Source organism: Gymnogyps californianus, chromosome 4 (assembly GCF_018139145.2).
Source record: "Gymnogyps californianus isolate 813 chromosome 4, ASM1813914v2, whole genome shotgun sequence".
NCBI lineage: Eukaryota > Metazoa > Chordata > Aves > Accipitriformes > Cathartidae > Gymnogyps > Gymnogyps californianus.
The window spans coordinates 19,573,794-19,594,998 of record NC_059474.1 but is presented as its reverse complement, the minus strand read 5'-3'; the positions used below and the strand labels follow the sequence as shown (position 1 = coordinate 19,594,998).

Here is a 21,205-nt window from a genome sequence, read left to right as displayed (position 1 = left end):
ATAATAAGTCTCCATTTCTTAACTAAATGATGTCACTAAAATATGGAGAACTAATTCATAATGCCAAAGCTGTTATAAAAGGTAGTAAAATTTAAGCCTTTGTTTTCTATTTTTGTTTGTGGTAATTAAGGCCTAGTCTTTTCCATTAGATTCCTTACTGACTTTGAATTCTTTTATGGTTGTTGCCGTGATCTGTGCATTTTAAGGATGCCACCAGCAGCTGTCTTTGAGTTGCTTGTTGCCCAAACCTGAGTAGTCTTTGCCAAAATGGCCTGAAGTAAGAGTCTGTCTTCTGTTACTGAACATGCCGAAATTGTTCTGTTGGAGCTGATTAGGAATAAATACGGATTTGAGATAGAGAAGACTTTCAGTATACCCCAAAAGGTTAATCTCTTGCATCATTTAATATAATTGAGAAGTGTAGCCTTTTGCCTTGGTCCATCTCTGCAGTTATTCTTTTCTTTGAGAAAGAACTGTGATAATTCCCAGCGTCTTCAGTAAGAGAAGTTACTTAACTGATGAATAGGAAGGAAAATGGAGCTGAATGGTTCAGTTTCTCTGTTTTTGCAATAGTACTTAAATTTTAATTTCCTGAAATGGAACATTCTTCAAGGTGTTTACTGCATCCTCCTGCAAACACAGAAATATATATTTTTTCAAATATAGATATGTTCTGAGCATCTCTTAATTTAGATAATAATAGTGACGAAATGGCCATTTACTGAAATGCAGTCCAGATATAAAAGCAAACTTTAAATCACAGTGTAATCTAACAGAATTTTTTGTTTGACCTTTTCAAGTTTTGGAGACAACTGCTTTGTGCAAAGCCCTTTGAAATACTTAAAACTGAGAAAAAGTATTTTAGCTCTTAAGGCTGTTCATGGAGCTTGACTTAATTATGGTACAGAAAGCCTGGGATGATCAAATGAAGCTCTCTTCTGCTCTCAGTTTTAGTTAAACCTTGTATGTTTAACTTAAACCTTAAGTTAAATAATCCAACCTTGGGTTGTTGGATTTGAGATACTTAGCGTTCTACAATTTAGGTATGCATGCTTTTTGCTTTTAAACTTTAAGTATTAGTGTTCTGAATGATAAAATACTGCTTATGCATATCTTAACAGGGGTGGGGCCAGAAGCAGGGGCAGGCAGACTGGCTGGCATTCTTTGTCCCTGTCCCTCTCTCTTCTCAGCATTGCAGCTTAATTCAGGCATGGTTTCCTTCTGTTCTTATGTTTCCTTTGAATCAGTTCTGAGCTCATGAATGATCAGTGCACTAAAGGTGTATTGCAATTTAATTTTCTGTATTATTCTTTATTTCACTTTTATCTGTGTATATGTTTATACAGATAAAATATGCAGTAAAATTACAGAGGAGACAATTGAGAGAATGTTAGAAGTTTTCTTAAAGTGCTTAGTTCCACATACCTTGAGTGAAAGGAATTCTTTTCTACTTTCTTAACGTTATGAACACTTTCTTTTCCCGTTAATTTCTATTTGGTATTACGTTTGGTTGCAAAATCGGTCAAAATGGTTGTACTACTGCTACTGTTTCTTAATTAGTGTAAATGTAGTCTTCTGTTCATATCTGCAGTTTAGTATTGATATCAGTGCAGTCATTTGAAAATTACATTGATGCACATGAACAGGACAAGTAGAAAGCTTGCAGGGCTTTCTACTATGTATTTAACTGTTTTTATAGTGTTAATACAGAATTTTTCATGAAGTAGGCAAGGTTGTTTTTAATAAAAAAAAATTGTAAACTATTTTTAGTAATTTTATAAGCACCTTTTTCTCTCCACCTGCAACCTCATGAAACAATTCAAAAAAAGCATGCTAGCATTAGAACTTATTTTGTTAATAGTACACAAATATGAACAGCTTGAAAATACTGAAGGCGAGCCAAGGTGGCCCTTTAAATAGTTTAGAGATGCTTAGTTTTGAGTGTCTCTTTATTTCATATTGTAGTGCTTAATCCTTTTATTTACTTGTCATGTAAATTTGTCTAATTTTTTTTTTTTTTGCTTTTGACTCCCCAGGTGGCCTAGAACATTGGCAGGCATCACAGCATACCTGCTGTGTACACGTTATTCTGCTGGCAGTGGCATATATCCTGGCAACTCACAAGATGAGAGAAGAGCCTGGCGCAGATGCGACAGGGGAGGGTACTGGGCAGAAGAGGACTACTCCAGGTGCCAATATGCAAATGATGTGACTCGAGTTCTTTATATGTTCAATCAGGTAATTTGTGCATTTCTATAAAATCAAATTCTTTAATGAAAATAAAAACTCAAAAGTCTGTTTCTCCATTTTTTTTTAAGCTGGTAATAGTGGTGGTCTAGATGAATTACGATGCACACGTGCCTCTGAGTACAACAGTAGAACTTGTAGGTTTATGTTGAGAGTTTGGTTTGATACCTATTTTGAGTGCCCCCAGATTGAAAGTGCAAGGAGAATTTTATTCTTTGGTGTACTTGTGTAAAACATAAGAGAATGGTACTTGTCATGATTGTTTTTGTCAACTGGATGCCCTGTCCTGCCCGCATGCTGTAAAGAAACAAGGCAGGCTGAAGTTGTAATGGAGAACAGCTATTTTCATTATAATAATAGAGTAGTCAAACTCTGCTCTGCCTCTGTTGCTGTAAACCTCTAATAGACACTGTGTGGCCGATGAGAGTTAACTAGTGAGTATTAACTAGGCTTCTCTGATCTGGTAGTACTCACCAGGATACAAGAGAGTATTCTAGATTTTAAATGCAGCTATGAAACAAAATTTTTCAGCTCTGAACTCCTTTTGAGGCTTATCTCTAGTTAATGTGTGTTTTCACAAGCACTGTTCTGCAGTGATGTACCCATGCAATGATGTACCCAACCTTATATGTATAGGCGCTGTATTGTAAAATACTCCATAAAGCTTTGAACCTCTCGTTTAAGCTTAATGTTTTCCAGTGTGTACTGTCAGATCACTAGCATCAATGCAACAGGTGAAACTATGGCAATGAGAACGTTTTTTGGTGTGGTGTTTTGGGTGGTTTTTGGTTGTTTTTTTTTTTTTTTTAATAATACAGCTATGCCACTTGCGTTGATGATGTTGGTAGCACCGCCCATGTTTAACATGGGCCATGGTGCTTGTCTGACCTCAGGATTACCGCGTGTTGTGTGTGTTCGGAGTGTTTCAGTGTGTGAGCTCACATTCTTTGAGAGAAAACTTCACACTGTTTATCAGAAGCACCACAGCCCCTAACTGGGACAATTGAGATCGAAACTGATATTTGCCCTTAGGATGTCTCCAATTCATACATATAGTGAAGTCTTGATATCCAGTGGCTTGGGCTAAATCTAGTTTGAGGTAAAAGCATTGAACTGCATATCGTGTAGATGCATTGCTGCTGACTTGCTCCCTCTATGTTCAGTTACTTACTAATGCAGACATAGCTTTTTATCTTCCTGCTCTGGTTCTCTGAGGACCAATGAGCACTGGTGTAAGAAAGATGGAAAGGGTGGGAGGGAGAGAAAGGGAAAGGACTGCCTGTTCTGGCCCAAGATAAACTTAGGGGTTGACTTAACTATTTGTGCTCTGCTGCTTTACATTCCTAGCACTAGAGGTGTATGCCATGGCTTGGTCACAAGAAACATGTTTGAGGGCTGAAATGGAGGGTGGTGGTGCTTAATGACTGGTTAGAAGGTGGGAGATGATGCCAGGGATCCCTTTGTTGTCCCTTTGTGGGACACAGCATGGTTGAGTGTTTGATTATTGAGAGCTTTGATGCTGCTCGTTTGCTTTTTCCTCACCTGTGAATTCACCTTTTCCTGCAAGGCCTGTAACAGCTCCACACTACTCCTGCATATGTACTGTAGCCCAACTTTAGAGTTGCAACTGCCCAAGAGCCTACATTACTTCAGCCTGTTATAACTGGTTTTGGTTAGCCAACATTTATCAGGTTGTGGAAGAATGTTGCCAACTTTGTGTTAGGAAGTTTAAAATGTGAGGGTCAGATTGGTATCTTCAGAAAAGCAGAAGTATAATTTCCATGTGTGAAGTAGATAACTTCCTATTATCTGCTTAAAAATACATGCACACAAGTATGCTACACTGAAATAGAGGTTTCAATTTTATTTTTTTTTTTAATGAAGTGGAATGTTTTGGTTTTAGGAGTTGTTTTTACTCATTAGAGCCTTCCTCTTTTTATGTGTAGTAGGTCTGGAATTTTTAGCAGTATTCTGCACAGAAATTTATTGTCCTTTGAGACTAATATTAAATGTAATAGTATTATAAGCATCTTTAGAGCCTTTGAACACAAAGGTAGTTGAGCCGTTTTGAACATTAGAACTCTGCCAAGCAATTTAAGTCAAGCAGAGGTCTAAGTTTAAAATGGAGTGAAACCTTTGTAACATTTATACAAGAACATTTCTATTTCACTGTTCTTGTTTGTGTATCGTACATGTATAGTTTTAGGTGAAAAGAAATTGATGTTTAAAGAAAAAGTTCAAAGAAATTATACAGAATATCTGAATTTGAAAGTTGACTTTGTTCAGTGTGTGTTATGACTTTGAACTTTATTTGCGCTTTAAATGCATGACAGTGTTTTGAAAAAAAGAAAAGATCTTCCATTGATTGCATTCGAATCTATGTACAAGTGCTAAGACTAGCAGGGACAAATATAAGTTCTGCTTATGTGGCACATTGCAAATTCAGTAGGGCAGACTAGATATCTGTACACCAAAAAACAGAGAGACGGAACATCTCTAGTTTGGATTATCATGGATAAACAGCATCTGAACATGACTGATAACATTTGCACCGCTTTCCACTGTGCTACATGAAATTTCGCATTTTTGGTCCCTGCTAGCTCAGGCGTGTTGATGTTGCATACTATTTAGTGAAGAATTTTCCAGCATGGTGCTTGTTTCAGGAATGAAATCATGAGCTGCTTTGTAGAGAGGATCTATCTTGTTGGGGTTTTTTTTGTGTGTGCGCCATTCCCAATGCTTTCTGTAATTACAGAATCAAGAGTGAATACTACAGCAGTGGGTGTGTTTGAATTTCTTTTGGCTTCTCTTGCTCTAAAATGCCATATTTTAGGATCTTTGCGTTGCCATACCTAGGCTCTGGTGAAAAGGAAAATAAGCATTTGACAGTACTCTCTCTTTTTTTTTTTTTTTTTTTTTTTCCCCCTCCTTTTCTTGGTGCAACCCCTCTCTCCCTTCTAGGACAAAAGGACAAAACTCAGTTTCTGGCTGCAGGTACAAATGCTGGTTCTCTGGCTTGTAGGAAATGTTTTTGCTAACAGATAAGGTGGTAGTCCCTGGCTACTTAACACAGTGATCCCCGTGGGAATTGCTGTCCTCTTTGGGAAAATGCTTATTTATTAGTTGCTGAAGCATTGCCTCTATCTTGTACTTAATTTTCACTTCTTCAAAATGCTTATGTTTGTTCTCTATGTAGATGCCGCTCAACCTTACTAATGCAGTGGCAACAGCAAGACAGCTCTTGGCTTACACAGTTGAAGCAGCGAATTTTTCTGATAAGATGGATGTTATTTTTGTGGCTGAAATGATAGAGAAATTTGGAAGATTTGCTGAAAAATATAAAGAGGTAACTGGATAATTTGCCATCACTTTAGAGATAATCAAAGTGTTTGTCCTTAAGTATGCTGAGCAGTGAAACCTTCTCAACGTTAGATGCAGGCACTGAGTTAGTGGATTATCAGATTCTATTCCATGTTTTTGTTTGTTTAGTAGGTCCCTGAAGTTGCTGACCCATGGTCACAGACTTTGCATTCGCGCTGAGATGATCCAGCATTCACTGGACCTGTAATGTGAGTAACACCTCTGGTCAGCACTGGAGCAGGGAGATAGGTACAGTAAGTCTGTTTTTATTTAATATGGAGTGGGTCACACAGGTTTTCATTGGTGTGTTCTTATCTAAAAATACAAATAATGAAAGCCTCAGAGATCCTCTCAATAATGAATAAAACAAGACTTATCTTCTCCCCTCCCACCATGGTAGGCTGTCTTTATTCAGTATTGAGCTGTATCTCTAAGGTTTTCAGTTTTCCTATATCTTGCAGGATATAAGATAAGACATTAAAATAAAATCTTAGAGAATGCTCATTCTTGGGGAGAAAAATGCGAGTGGTTGAATAGTCCCACCAGTAGGTAGGAACTCTCTGTTTCACTGCTGAACAGAGGTTATATTGATCTCACTGTACAGTGCATGTTGGGAAGTTGGAGACCACAGTGCCTCAGTTTTAAACTTCTGCAAAAAAAAAAAAAAAAAAGCCAAATTTTCCCCGTCCACCCTCAGCAAACCATAAATGCTGGTTCTAAATTCTTTGCAGAACTCCTTGGAGAATTTGCAGGCTAAATCTCCTTTTTACAGTCATAGCTTCGATATCTTTTTTTTTTGTGTGTGTGTATTTTGGAATTATACAAGCAGTTCATTAAATGGCTGAGTTTGTACCCAGTCAAAAATAGAAACCTGTTTTAGATTGCTGCATGATTTGTTACATTATAAGGATATTCTTTTCTCAGCTGTGATTTACTGTCTAGAGTGACACAATCTGGCATTACTGTGCGATGTTTGAAGGTAATAGATGACATGAAAAAATCTAAGTTAAATTTATAGGTATTTTCGGTCTTAGGTGATGTTTTTTTAATCTTAATTGGTTTGATTTGAAGTCAACCTTTGATTTGCTGGTATATTCAAGGAACATGAGTGCAATTGCATTTAAGAATTTTTAGTAGCTATTAATAAGACTTAGTTATTTCTTATTAGGGTATTACTCTACAAACTATTTCTTGACACTATTCACTTATACCATCATATTGTCAGTTCTTTTTAGTTTGTGGTACAGTGGCTATTCTGAAAGATAAATAATATAAATTATAAAAAGCTTCATTTAATAGCTTTTTCATGTCAGAAGAAACAAACTGAAGACAAATGTTCAGGAAGTTCTTTGCAGATTGTCTTAAGTTAGAATGCAGTTGGAAAACGTTGTGTGCACTTTGATAAGCAGGGGAAAGAATAATGTGTAATATTTTTTAAAAGTATGAAACAACTTGAGTCCTGTGACTTCAGGATCTTACTACTGATAATTTATTGTAAAACCACCATTTGCTGATGTGTAAAACGTTACCATTTTTCAAGTAGTAGTAAGTCATTAATTTAATTTTGTTCTTGAGAATTTAATGAAAAGGGCTACAGCCTGCAAATGCTGCTTGAGGCTCTGTTAGCTGTGGAGAATGTTTACTGATTGTAGCTTCTGTCCCTAAAAGAGACAGTTCTTAAAATAGTAAATATTCCTGTTATTGCCTTTATTTTTAAAGATTTAAAAAAAGAACAACAAACTACTGTGTTCTCCCCTTATTAGTAATATTCTGAAAAGAAATTGGGAAGCCTGGATGGTAAAGGCGATGTCTTCCCCGCCCTATGTCTCTTTATGCAGAAAATTCCAGTCCCTAAATTTAGGCACTGTGAATTGCTTTTCAGTCAATTCAGCTAGAAAATACACGCACCTTCACTTTTGGTCCAATATTTCTCACTGTTTCTTAAATGTTGTGAAAATCTGGTGTAGGTCAATGTTGTCAAGGTAGGTGCTCATTAATTTTGGCGGAGTTGTGGCCTCAATAAATGAATTCCCTTTATAGTTTGTATTTGTCTGTCATAAAGAAGACAGAGTAGGGAGTGTGAGCATAAACTTACAACAATGTAATTGGTGGTTTGAAAGCAGCTCTGGTACCTGTGAGTATTTGCTGTCTCTCATGTATAACCTACGACTTAAAACAGTTCATGCAAAATTGAAGGCAAGCAAGGAAGCAAGGCAGACATAGCGAAAGGAAGAGAAGCAGAAGGGTTGCGTGCTAATTTTTGCCTGTATTATTCTTTTCTAATTATCTTCCCCCATACATGCAAACTGTATTATTGTTGATTTATAGTTTTATTTTTATTTATTTTAGGTTTAAAGTTGATTATAAATAGTCCTTTTAAATAAGTAGTACAGTAGAATGTGGAGTATTACACTCTGCTTTTAATGAAATATCTGTATTTCTCATGTTTTTGTTTTCTAAGTATAATGTAAACAGACAAATTACGTTGGCATAACATTTTTCTTGAATAGAGGTAAATGTCTGAGTCAAAGTATTTCAGTATGTCAACGTGACAAGCGGTGATTGAAACAGGAACAACCAATTTCCTTTTGCTTTCTGTGCTGACAAGTCACTTTGTATTTTCTGGTAATGATCCTACTTGAGGAACGCTTTCAAAGATATAAAGTAGTCATTTCTCTTCCCTGTTAGCTTGGTGACGTGATGGTGGATATAGCAAGTAATATTATGTTAGCCGATGAACGTGTTCTGTGGATGGCACAAAGGGAAGCCAAGGCTTGCACTAGAATTGTACAGTGTCTGCAGAGAATTGCTATGTATCGGCTTGCAAATGGAGCTCAAGTTTATTCTACTGTAAGTATAAATTTATTTATTTAGAAGACATTTTGCTGGCTTTTGAGTTTCAATAGCTTTTTATTTTTCTTAATAGATGTTGGCATTATCTGAAATGCCTACTATTTCTGTAGGGAAAAGAGAAATACTCTGAACAGATTTATCCCTGCCAGATAAACAGAAACAGTTTTCTGGGTGTGTTTTTCTCTTAAGGCAGAGAATCCCTTTAAGATTATTTATTATTCTTCCTGTGGTGTGTAAAATTATTTAATGTTTGATTTTTGTCATCACAGTATTCTCCAAATATTGCTCTTGAGGCTTATGTAATAAAGGCTGCTGGTTTCACTGGGATGACATGCACCGTATTTCAGAAAGTGGCTACATCGGACCGTACAGGACTCAGTGATTATGGGAGAAGAGATCCAGATGGAAATCTAGATAAACAATTAAGCTTTAAGTGCAACGTTTCAAATACACTGTCAAGTCTGGCTTTAAAGGTTGGATACTCATTGTTTCCCTACTGACTTTGTAATACTACCTTAAATATGAATCATTTGGAAAGCAAGCTTGTATTATTAATTTCTAATGTTAAAGTAGCATTTTTACGTAATCCAGAATTAACTGTGTGTCGTGGTTTAAGCCCAGCCGGCAACAAAGCACCACGCAGCCGCTCACTCACTCCTTCCCCCCCCCCCCCCCGGCGGGATGGGGAGGAGAAAATACAACAAAAGGCTCGTGGGCCGAGACAAGGACAGGGAGGGATCACTCACCACTTATGGTCACAGGCAAAACAGACTCGGTTTGGGGGAAAAATAAACCAATTAAATTTGTTACCAACCAAATCAGAGTAGGATGATGAGAAATAGAACCCTATCTTAAAAACACACCTTGCCCCCACCCCTCCCTTCTTCCCGGGCTCAGCTTTGCTCCCGATACCTCTACCTCCTCCCCTCCCAGCGGCGCAGGGGGCGGGAATGGGGATTGCAGTCAGTTCGTCCCACATTGTCTCTGCCGCTCCTTCCTCCTCAGGGGGAGGACTCCTCACACTCTTCCCCTGCTCCAGCGTGGGGTCCCTCTCACGGTGGTCAGCCCTCCACGAGCTTCTCCAACGCGAGTCCTTTCCACGCACTGCAGTCCTCCGCAAACTGCTCCAGCGTGGGCTCTCCCACAGAGTCACGGCCTTCTCCGGGCCCAGCCACCTGCTCCGGCGTGGGGTCCTCCATGGGCTGCAGGGGAATCTCTGCTCCACCATTAACCCTCCATGGGCTGCAGGGGGGACAGCCTGCTGTCTCACCACGGGCTGCAGGGGAATCTCTGCTTCGGCGCACCTCCTCCCTCTCCTTCTTCACTGACCTCGGTGTCTGCATGGTTGTTTCACTCACATCCCACTCCTCTCCTCACTGCAGCTCTTCTTCTTTTCAGCAGTCTTTCCCCTTCTTAAACATGCTATCACAGGGGCGCTACCGCCATCGCTGGCTGGCTCTGCCTTGGCCAGCGACTGTCCCAGTTGGAGCTGGGGAAGCTCCTAGCAGCTTCTCGAAGGAGCCACCCCTGTAGCCCCTCCCCCGCTACACAAACCCAACACACTGTGACAAGAGATAATTAAAGTGACGAAGGATAATAAAGTTTGATTATAGAATAGTTTTTTAATGGACACAATTTTTAATGCGTAGGTGTGGTTTTCTTTATTAAAACTTCTTTATTTGAAAGATGCTTTCAGATCTTTTCATAAGTATGGAAATTGAAATGCTCCCTAGTTCATAATAACACTTGGCTTTATTTTGCTGTATTTTCACCTTCATTACATGTTAAATCAGATATTACCAGTCTCCTTAAATATCTGAAATATTCTGCTCAGAGTGGTACTGTAATTAAGCATGAAGTAGAAGATGGACCTGAAAGGTTAATTTTATTTGTGTGTGTGTGTGTGCATGTACACACACACATCTATATATGTGGGTGTGTATAGAATGGAAACACTTCCTCATATTCTGTAAAAGTATTTTTTCAGTTACATTCCCCAACATACCAGTTTGCTTTTATCACTTAAATTGCTTGAACGTCACTGCAGGGTGTATATTTGAAATTATATTTATGTAATTCTATGAAATTACATGCATGCTTCCCTACCCAAGTATAATTTATATACAAGTTATCAAAACCAGTTTGTATACAGTGTTTCATTTTGAATGGCACTAATGCACAATTACAGCATTTCTCTTTGTCTGCTTGTCTTGGTTGCTGCTTCTGGTTGCCAATAGTCTAATCTGGAAAGATCTTGTAATACTTCACTGATATCAACTTCAACTTTACTCTCTGTAACAAGTAAGGTAACTACAGAATCTTAACTTTTTTTTTTCTTTTTTAAAAAAGTGATAAGACTTTAACCTAATTCAACTATTTTATCATGGATTACTTGGAAACACTGTCAAATAGGTTTGTCACAATGCATAGTCTGCTAAATGCATTAATCTCTGACACTGTTCAGTTGGAGGAGCTGCTAATTTAATCTCTGTAAAGAATTTTATTTTCTCTTTAAAACCTTATAAATCCGTTTATTTGTAGAACACAATTGTGGAGGCTTCTATCCAGTTGCCAGCTTCCCTTTTCACCCAAAAGCAAAAAAGAGAAATCAGACCAGCAGATGAATCTGTCTACAAGCTTCAGCTTATTGCATTTCGCAATGGAAAGCTTTTTCCAGCAACAGGAAATTCAACAAATCTGGCTGATGATGGGAAACGTCGTACAGTTGTAACACCAGTTATTCTTACCAAGATAGGTTTGTTTTTTATTATTACTTTTTTATGATCTTTAAAAATAGACATTTTTGACTCCTTTGTTTTGACTAGTGTATATCTAATAAAAGGTTTTTAGCATCTAATGTGTTACATGTTGAGAAATTTATGTGCAAATACATTTCTTTTGTAACAGATGGTTTAAACCTAGCCAGTCACCACGTTCCTATAAATGTGACACTGCGGCGCATTGCGCATGGAGCAGATGCTGTTGCAGCTCAGTGGGACTTTGATCTGCTGAACGGACAAGGGGGATGGAAATCTGATGGTTGTCGCATTCTTCTCTCTGATGAAAATATTACTACCATTCAGTGCTACTCCCTCAGCAACTATGCCGTTTTAATGGTATGACACTTAGAATTACATGTCTCTTTCTGGTACTTGAAAATATTAAAAATACAACTCTGGGTTTTTTTTTTCTTGCATTAAAGAAAATGAGCATTCTCATGTTCCATTTCACATAAAACTAGACACAAGAAATAAAGCTTCAGTTTTTGCTTGTGTTGATATAAATGTTGCTATAAGATGAGGTTTAAGTGGAAATCTGTCAAAGTGGAATTAATTGCTGAATATACTAGACACAAAAGAATTTTCATATGAAAAGTACTATATTATAGGAAGCCATTTTAATGAGCTACTTAATCAAATGGGCTTTTATGAACTTTAGTCTAATAATGACAGTTTAAAATAAAGGTAACAGTTGAAAAAAAACGTATCTTCTCTGTGTTAGGTTAAATTTGTGAGCTTTGTCTGTTGGCCGGAGTGTTTTCCCAGGTGTGGGTGGGGTTTTTTTTTCTGTAATCCAGAACCAGAGATAGTATTTCACTGCAAATTAGCTATTCATTCACTAGTATGTAGGTCTGTTACCAGAAGACATCAATTGAAAAAGAAAAAAAAAAAACCAAAACAGTTACTATCGAAAATATTTTTGAAATAGTGCTTAAAAAATAGTATCTGAACTCTAGTCTTAGCATATTGATGTCAATAAAATGGTTAACCAGTTCTAAAATATAGTGATAGTTAAAGAAGAAAGGAGTGAGACACCTTCTTTTAGTCCTCTTCAGTTATGAAGTAGGATTTCTCCTTTGTCTGTTCCCAGAGCTCTTCACTTCAGAATTTGGCCTGGGAAGCTTCCCTTTTTACAGATGGTGACTGCTACCCTGCTCATCAGTCATCACCGCAGATGCTAAATGATAAAATGTGATACATAAAAATGGTAGGCTAGTAGGAAGCAGAGTGAAATAGTAAGAGGTTTAGGAAATATTTTTAAGTGTAAATTTGATATGGGTTTTGTTGTAGTTAATGTGCTCTGTGTGGAATTAAATATATATTTTTATGTAATCGTATGTGGAAGAAAGAGGATTCCTTTATGATGATCAGTGCCTGAGAAGTTGCTATTTTTGTTTTGCAACTCAAATTTTCAAAAATCTTAAGAGAATTAAGCAGTAAATACCAAAAAGCTAAACATAAATTAAGATTTACATGCCAAGCTTTTTAAAAGAGCTCAAAGAGAGCAACTTTACCTCTGAAGGTACTGTTTTAAATTACTTCGAACCCTATAGTTCACTTCTTTGATATTTTTTAAATATATAACCCTTTCCTAAAACATAACAGCACTCTAAAACAGAATTAAACTTCATTTGTATGTGTAGTATGCACGTAAAGAGAAATTATGCTTTAAATTGGTCACATTTCTGCCATCTGGAGGAAGAAAAATGAAGAGCGTATTCAATCTGCTGCTGTAAATTACTATTTCTAAATTAATACATGGTAAGATTATATCAATATCTTACTGTGAGTTATATAGAGAACTGTTGACAATCAGAAATCAAAAAAGTTAGAGGAAGGGGCAGCTTTCTTCCTTTTCTGCTCATTCTATGCTTGCTCAAAACTGGTATTCCTTAAATATTTAGCTACTTCCCAAAAATGTTAGGGACTAGAGACTGGAGAGGAGGGGGTAGGTGGAGGAGGACAGAGTAATGTTCATCTGATAAATGTTCCTTGCACACAGTTAATATACTGCAAAAGCTCTGGATGTCTAAGTGGCTGCTGAAAAAGGTTTTCGTAATGCCTATCCATATACTAACTAAAAAAGCCATGATAGCCTATTTGATTTGTCAACTCTTACAGTCTTATGGAAGTCTGGGTTCTGGTCCCAGGCTCATAGGAAATTCTTTTGGGTTCAGTTTTAGAAGTTTGGCTTTTAATTCAGCAGTTGTCATTAACATAAAATATATGAACAGTAGTGGCAGGAGGGACCTGAATGCAGTATTCCATCATCCTGGCTGGATGGCGAATGACGTAACCAGAGTTATTTTGCTCTTTTTTCAGTCTACTTTACTTTAGTACATATGTGTGTAGAAGAAAGCAGGTTGTAATGTACTGACCCGTCTTCATACGTTTCAGAACATAATGTAAAGTCCTCTCTGATAAGGAAACCTATAACTGAGTGCCTAGTTTTCTAATCTAGTGATTTAGGAAGATACAGTTATAAAATTTTGTATTTATTTGGAAATTATTTTAACCAGTGTTTAATAATAGAAGAGATAACCAGGAGGCTCAGCTGAAATCTCATTATTATAGGCCTGCAGCAGAGGAAAAAAAACAGCAATGGTAGTTGAGAAGAAACAGAGTTCTGCTAGTTGGCTATAAACGCCCCAATGTTGTTCTTAATGTCATCTCTACTGTTGGTTTACTGTCATTCTTTTTTTACTAAATTATTATTTAGGATCAGTTTAGCTCAGAAATAACATTATTAGCTCCCTTCACTCCTTTTAGTAGGTCTGATTAAAAATATCAGTGCAATCGGTAAGAATGCCATTGATTTAGTGGGTATTGGGTCAAGGCCTTTGCTAGCTATGCTAGGCATATTGAGTTTTCTCAGACGTTCTAGAAGATTATTGTAAATCTTGTGATTTTGTAGCTCTTGTTCTTGAAGTTCACACCAATATATGCATGACATCTTGTTACCTGTCACCAATCTGGAAACAGCAACCGGAATTCTCCTACAGTTTCTGTTCTCCGATTACTCACCGGCTATGTGTGACAATATATTTGCTCATGCTTGTAACAGCAGTGAGTTCCTAGGGATCTCAGCTGGATATCAACCAAGCTATGGGTAATGTTGAAATCAGATGACACTGCGTGCCTGAGGCATAATATCTTATGATCTTTCCCAAAGTGTTTTTTCCAGGTGCCAAAGAAAACCAAATACATAAAAATCCAACTGACAATCTGATTAAATTAGTTTGAAATGAGGTTGGTGAGTTAGTTAGGAATAACAAATTTATATTCCGATGAAAGAACAGTTGAAGGAGTGGTGAAGAGACTGCTGACTAATTTAATTGTAAGCCTCAATTCAAGAACTCTGCTCCTGTCCATGAAATCAGATTACTCTTCTTAACCTTAAAACCAGGTTGTGTATCACTGATTTTTCTCAAAACAAACTGAAGCTTCCTCCTAATGTTCTGCTGTTCTTTGTGAATGCCAAATTTGTTCTCCTTTCCCCCAGCACGCATTTGAACTTTGCCAACTCTAGAGGTTTAAGAGTGACTCACTCAGAATTATAGGTGAGAGAAGTTTCTGTGTCCTGTCCGTTCTGAAAAATTATTTTTAATAGATTTTTCCACTGATCTTAGTGAAGCGAATTTGTTTTATTTTGTGCTGGAAGGGATTGAAGGGTGTTTTTCCCCCAGTGTTCATTACCATTATGGAAATGGAACTCTAGTAAATTGTAACTGCATCCAAACAGAATTACTTCTTCTTGCTATTCTTGTTAGTAAATGAAAATGTCAATCCTTAGATGTTATTTGAAATACTGCCGTGCTTTAACAGTCCAAGGTTCCATTTCATGCTTACTCCTTGAGTAATATTTTGACGGGTGGGTTCAGAAAACTTGAACGATGCTAACGAGGTGTTGAATTCTGGTTGAGTTATCAGCTATCTATTCCAGTCAAACAGTAATCATAGAATACAATCTGGTAGGAACATCTGGGTGTCATTTGGTCGAATTACCTGCTCAAAGTTTGATCACCTTCAAAGTCAGATCATATTGCTCCAGGTCATATTCAGTCAAACTTTGAGTATCTCCAAGGACAGAGATTACACAGTTTCTCTGGGTGGTGACCACTTTCATCAGAATTTTTTTCCTATATCTAATCAGAATTTTCCATGTTGCTGATAATGTCCATTGCCTCTCATCATTTCATGGTTCAGTTCCAAGAAGAGTTTGACTCAGTCGTCTTCATACCATCCCAGTAGGTAGTTCAATGTAATAATGAGATTTCTCCCATCTTCCTTTCTTCTTAAAGATGAACAAACCCACCTTTTTCAGCCTCAGATATTGTGTGCTTCAGCCTGCTAATCATCCCAGTGATCTGTTAGACTTGCTCCATCCAGTACGTCGGTGCCTTTCTTGTACTGGGGAGCCTCAGATTGAAGACACTTCTGCAGAGGTGGTCTCACAGTGCTGAACAGAAGGGAATAATCAGTTCACCCGCTTGCTCTGGTTTTGCTAGTACAGCAAAGTGTGGCCTTGGGCTGCAGGCTACACTGCTGGCTTGTGGTCAGCTTTTGTCTGTCAGTACCCTCAAGTGGTTCTTTCATTGCTTTCTAATCAGCCCAGTGCTCAGCCTGTGTTTTTGCATGCATGGGGTTATTCTGTCCCAGATGCAGATCTTTTAACATTTTCCTTTGCTAAATTTCATGATGTTTTATCAGCCTATTTCTCTGGCTTACCACTATCCCTCTGAATATCCTCCAATCTGTTGGTCAGTTCCCCCAGTCTATAGCATCATCTGCAGACTTGCTGAGGGCACTTTCTGTAACGTTCTTTGGGTTGTTGCAGAAGATAATAATTATAACTGAAACACACAGTTGCTCTACGTGCTATACATATAAATATTTTAAGAAGAAAATGGTGTCTATAAGCTACTAACTTCTCTGTATCTTCAAGCATATATGAAGTTTAAGTGTTCCATAAGATAGGTGACTGCATTTATAAAGGTCAGCCAGAATAGCAGGTGATTGTGGAAGAAAGCCAGAAACATCAAGTAATAAATAATTGGAGGGTCGCGTTTGGAGTGGGGGGAAGACATTTCATCTAGAAGGTTCCTGTTACGTCTTAATTTGTGTTTTCTCTGCCATTCCCCCACCCTCACAAAATGAAGAGATAAGGTGGACTAATGTTAATCTTGTTTTTGTTGTCAGGACTTGACAGGAGCTGAATTATATACGCAGCCAGCTGATCTTTTGCATCCAGTAATTTATGCCACTGCCATGGTTTTGCTAATGTGCCTGTTGATGATCATAGTCAGTTACGTATACCATCACAGGTATGAATCAAAATTACTAGACTAAAAAAATTAGTTTCATAGTGCTTAGGACTACTTTTTCTTTTTTATAGGAACATGATATAGTAGTCTGCATTTGGTTTTTTTCCCTATAAAATTTGTTGATGCAAACTAACAGTTAAGCAAGTAGCTCTTTCATCTGTTCTTGATTATGACAATTTAGCTCTCATAACCATGTATCTCTTTAATTCTTCACTTTTGCTTCATGATGAAAGAAGAGACCACTCAAGAATGATGGTAGAATTTAACAAACTGTTCAGCTTTTTACATTTCTGTTGATGTGAAAGCTTGAAGCCTAAAATTTTTGAATCAGGCCCCAAATAGTTGTATAAAGCTAGTTAATAGGAGGGTGTTTTAATTTCTTGTGATGAAGACCAGAGATTATATTTGATTACAAAGTACATGGTAGTCAAACAATCATTAACAGTAATTGTATCTCATTTATCACAAGTATATCTTCCTAGTTTCTGAAAGACAATAACGCAGCTGTGTTTTATGTTGTCCAATTTGTTTCTTTTAACAGTGTCATCAGGATCAGTGTAAAAAGCTGGCATATGCTAGTTAACCTGAGCTTTCATATTTTCCTGACATGTGTGATGTTTATTGGAGGCATAACTCAGACCAGGAATGCCAGCATTTGCCAAGCAGTAAGTAAACATGCAAACACTTGAAAAAATTAGTGACCAGTTTCATACTCCTATATATGTATACGCTCCCCTTGCCTCCTACAGAACAGTAGTACTGTATAGGCATTTTCATCAGAATGTAAAATTTAGACAAAAAAAATTAATCTTTTTTTTTACCTAAAAGATTTCTCCTGTATTTTCATCCAGCCATGAAGATAAAACTAGTTCATTACTTGAAAACTGGAAGAATATTTCAGAAGTGCAATAGAAAATTTTTTTTGCCCAAAATGCTATCACCAAAAAAAAAGTTTTACCTGTTTTATTTTTGAGACTTACTTATTATGAAATTGTTTTATAAGCCTGTATGTGGCCTTTACAGACCATGTGAAAACTGATTTCCACAGGTATTAAAATATTTATTTCCATTTGCTCAGTATAACCTAAAGGGAGGGAGAGAGAAGTGTTTCAAGTCAAAGACCCATGCTTTCTCTAAACAAACATTGCTAGCTTTATTGAGACTCCTCTTATATAGTGAATTGTTCTTCTAAGATTTGGCCATCTCTAATTCAGTTGCAGTGTTTCAGTATAATAACAGTTGCTGCTTTGGAATGATATCAGGGAAATTTTTTTAATGTTTTCTTTTTTCCATCCAGTGATTCATAAAGGCTTCTAATCCCTCACCATAATATTCCATAATGCTTTTTGTTTGAATTTACATAGAATCATAGAATGGTATGGGTTGGAAGGGACCTTAAAGATCATCTAGTTCCAACCCCCCTGCCATGGGCAGGGACACCTTCCACTAGACCAGGTTGCTCAAAGCCCCGTCCAACCTGGCCTTGAACACTTCCAGGGAGGGGGCATCCACAACCTCCCTGGGCAACCTGTTGCAGTGCCTCACCACCCTCACAGTGAAGAACTTCTTCCTTACATCTAATCTAAATCTCCCCCCTTTCAGTTTAAAGCCATTACCCCTTGTCCTATCACTCCATGCCCTTGTAAAAAGTCCCTCTGCAGCTTTCTTGTAGGCCCCCTTTAGGTACTGGAAGGCTGCTGTAAGGTCTCCCCGGAGCCTTCTCTTCTCCAGGCTGAACAACCCCAACTCTCTCAGCCTGTCTTCATAGGAGAGGTGCTCCAGCCCTCTGATCATCTTCGTGGCCCTCCTCTGGACTTGCTCCAACAGGTCCATGTCCTTCTTATGTTGGGGCCCCCAGAGCTGAACACAGTACTCCAGGTGGGGTCTCACAAGAGCAGAGCAGAGGGGAAGAATCACTTCCCTCGACCTGCTGGTCACACTTCTTTTGATGCAGCCCAGGATATGGTTGGCTTTCTGGGCTGCAAACACACATTGTCGGGTCATGCGGAGCTTCTTGTCAACCAACACCCCCAAGTCCTTCTCCTCAGGGCTCCTCTCCATTGACTCATCGCCCAGCCTGTATTTGTGCTTGGGATTGCCCTGACCCACGTGCAGGACCTTGCACTTGGCCTTGTTGAACTTCATGAGGTTCGCACGGGCCCACCTCTCAAGCCTGTCAAGGTCCCTCTGGATGACATTCCTTCCCTCCAGCGTTTCGACCGCACCACACAGGTTGGTGTTGTCGGCAAACTTGCTGAGAGTGCACTCAGTCCCACTGTCCACGTCACCAACAAAGGTGTTGAACAGCACCTGTCCCCATACCAACCCCTGAGGAACGCCACTCGTCACTGCTCTCCGCTTGGACATTGAGCCGTTGATGGCAACTCTTTGAGTGCGACCATCCAGACAATTCCTTATCCACCGAGTGGTCCATCTGTCAAATCCATGTCTCTCCAATTTAGAGACAAGGATGTCGTGTGGGACAGTGTCAAATGCTTTGGACAAGTCCAGGTAGACGACATCAGTTGCTCTTCCCTTATCCACCAGTGTTGTAATTCCGTTGTAGAAGGTCACCAGATTTGTCAGGCGTGATCTGCCCTTAGTGAAGCCATGCTGACTGTCACCCATCACCTCCTTATTTTCCATGTGCCTTAGCATAGTTTCCAGGAGGATCTGCTCCATGATCTTGCAGGGCCCAGAGGTGAGACCGACTGGCCTGTAGTTCCCCGGGTCTTTCTTTTTTCCTTTTTTAAAAATGGGGGTTATGTTTCCCCTTTTCCAGTCAGCGGGAACTTCCCCAGACTGCCACGACTTCTCAAATATGGTGGATAGTGGCTTAGCCACTTCACCCACCAGTTCCCTCAGGACCCACAGATGCATCTTATCAGGTCCCATGGACTTGTGCACCTTCAGGTTCCTTAGATGGTCTTGAACCTGATCTTCTCCTACAGTGAGCGGTTCTTCATTCTCCCAGTCCCTGCCTTTGCCTTCTGTGACTTGGGTGGTGTAGCTGGAGCACTTGCCGGTGAAGACTGAGGCAAAAAAGTCCTTGAGTACCTCAGCCCTCTCCATGTCCCAGGTAACCAGGTCTCCCGTTTCCTGCCGGAGAGGGTTCACATTTTCCTTAGTCTTCCTTTTATCACCAGCATAACTACAGAAGCTTTTCTTGTTGCCCTTGATGTCCCTGGCCAGATTTATTTCTATCAGGGCTTTAGCTTTCCTAAGCTGATCCCTGGCTGCTCGGACAATTTCTCTGTATTCCTCCCAGGCCACCTGTCCTTGCTTCCACCCTCTGTAGGCTTCCTTTTTGTGTTTGAGTTTGTCCAGAAGCTCCTTGTTCATCCATGCAGGCCTCCTGGTGTTTTTGCCTGACTTCCTCTTTGTTGGGATGCATCGCTCCTGAGCTTGGAGGAGGTGATCCTTGAACATTAACCAGCTTTCTTGGGCCCCTCTTCCCTCCAGGGCTTTATCCCATGGTACTCAACCAAGCAGATCCCTGAAAAGACCAAAGTCTGCTCTTCTGAAGTCTAGGGTAGCAAGCTTGCTGTGTGCCCTCCTCGCTGCCCTAAGGATCTTGAACTCCACCATTTCATGGTCACTGCAGCCAAAGCTGCCCTTGAGCTTCACATTCCCCACCAGCCCCTCCTTGTTAGTTTACAGTAGTTATTAGGTTGATGGTTCAAAGTGTTGCAATAAAATATGTCCCTGATCCTTCTACAAAAATAAAGAGAATGCTAGTCTGTGTGTATGTGTGTGCACACACACACATATATGTGGAGACGAGGAAATAGTTTGACAAACTGCAATCTTTTTTCTTGCCTTCTTGGAGACAGTAATCCTCCAAGAGAAATTCTGTGATATGGATGGGTTGCTTAAGAGTTGTGCTTTTACTGATGATTGAAACTTCAAAAAAACCACCTCCAGTCATCTTAACAGAAACAAGTGTCGCCTCTTCCATGCACCTGTGCTGTCATTTAGGGGATACATGAAACTTAATTCTTGCAGTCACTTCATCTCAATGTTGGCTTATAAGTAAGGAAATACAGGACAACTAGACTGTGCCTTTCCTCGACTAAACCCCAGGAACTTGGGAATTCCCAGAACTACTTTTAAGAAGACAATGTTCAGTTTATAAAATAATGCAGATGCAAAAGGATCTGATAGACAACTGTTTTCTTAACAGTAGTGCCCAGTCAGTCTGTGAGGCTGTCTTTGCATTAACGTTTGGGCTGGTTAAATATCTAAGGTATGACACTTACTTTTTTTTTTTTTGCATTGTGTTAAAACCGCTGATGAGTGTTAGCTGTCTGTATTTTGCCGCTTGCTACATAGTTACCACAATATCATTAGCTTGCTGTTCCCTTACTTGTTTCAATTGGAATATCTCTAACACAAGACATTTTAAAGTTGAATGTTTCGTAAAATACAGTTTCCTAAAGTGTATGATTGATATGTAAACTTAAAAATGTTGGCCAGCAAAGTTCTTCCTGCATTACTAAGTTTTCCTTCCACTAGAAGCAACTGCAGCTATGTAGCTTTTCCAGACTCAGCTGATAGGAAGATGGGTTTGCATAACATATTTTACTTTTTTGAAAACATTTAGAACAGTCATAGTAAAATAAGAGGGTTTTTTCTTCTCTT

At 38.8% G+C, this 21,205-nt stretch overlaps 1 protein-coding gene across 1 annotated transcript in view; it reads left to right on the top strand.

The window, feature by feature from the left end:
* ADGRA3 (adhesion G protein-coupled receptor A3) overlaps positions 1–21,205 on the top strand; it is a 62,594-nt gene that overhangs the window by 35,347 nt on the left and 6,042 nt on the right. The window contains exons 9-16 of the mRNA XM_050895640.1: positions 2,037–2,238; positions 5,444–5,593; positions 8,296–8,457; positions 8,730–8,933; positions 11,002–11,215; positions 11,368–11,576; positions 16,440–16,564; positions 17,106–17,229. Of these exons, the coding sequence (XP_050751597.1) occupies positions 2,037–2,238; positions 5,444–5,593; positions 8,296–8,457; positions 8,730–8,933; positions 11,002–11,215; positions 11,368–11,576; positions 16,440–16,564; positions 17,106–17,229 (1,390 nt within the window). The remainder of the gene's footprint in view (positions 1–2,036; positions 2,239–5,443; positions 5,594–8,295; positions 8,458–8,729; positions 8,934–11,001; positions 11,216–11,367; positions 11,577–16,439; positions 16,565–17,105; positions 17,230–21,205) is intronic.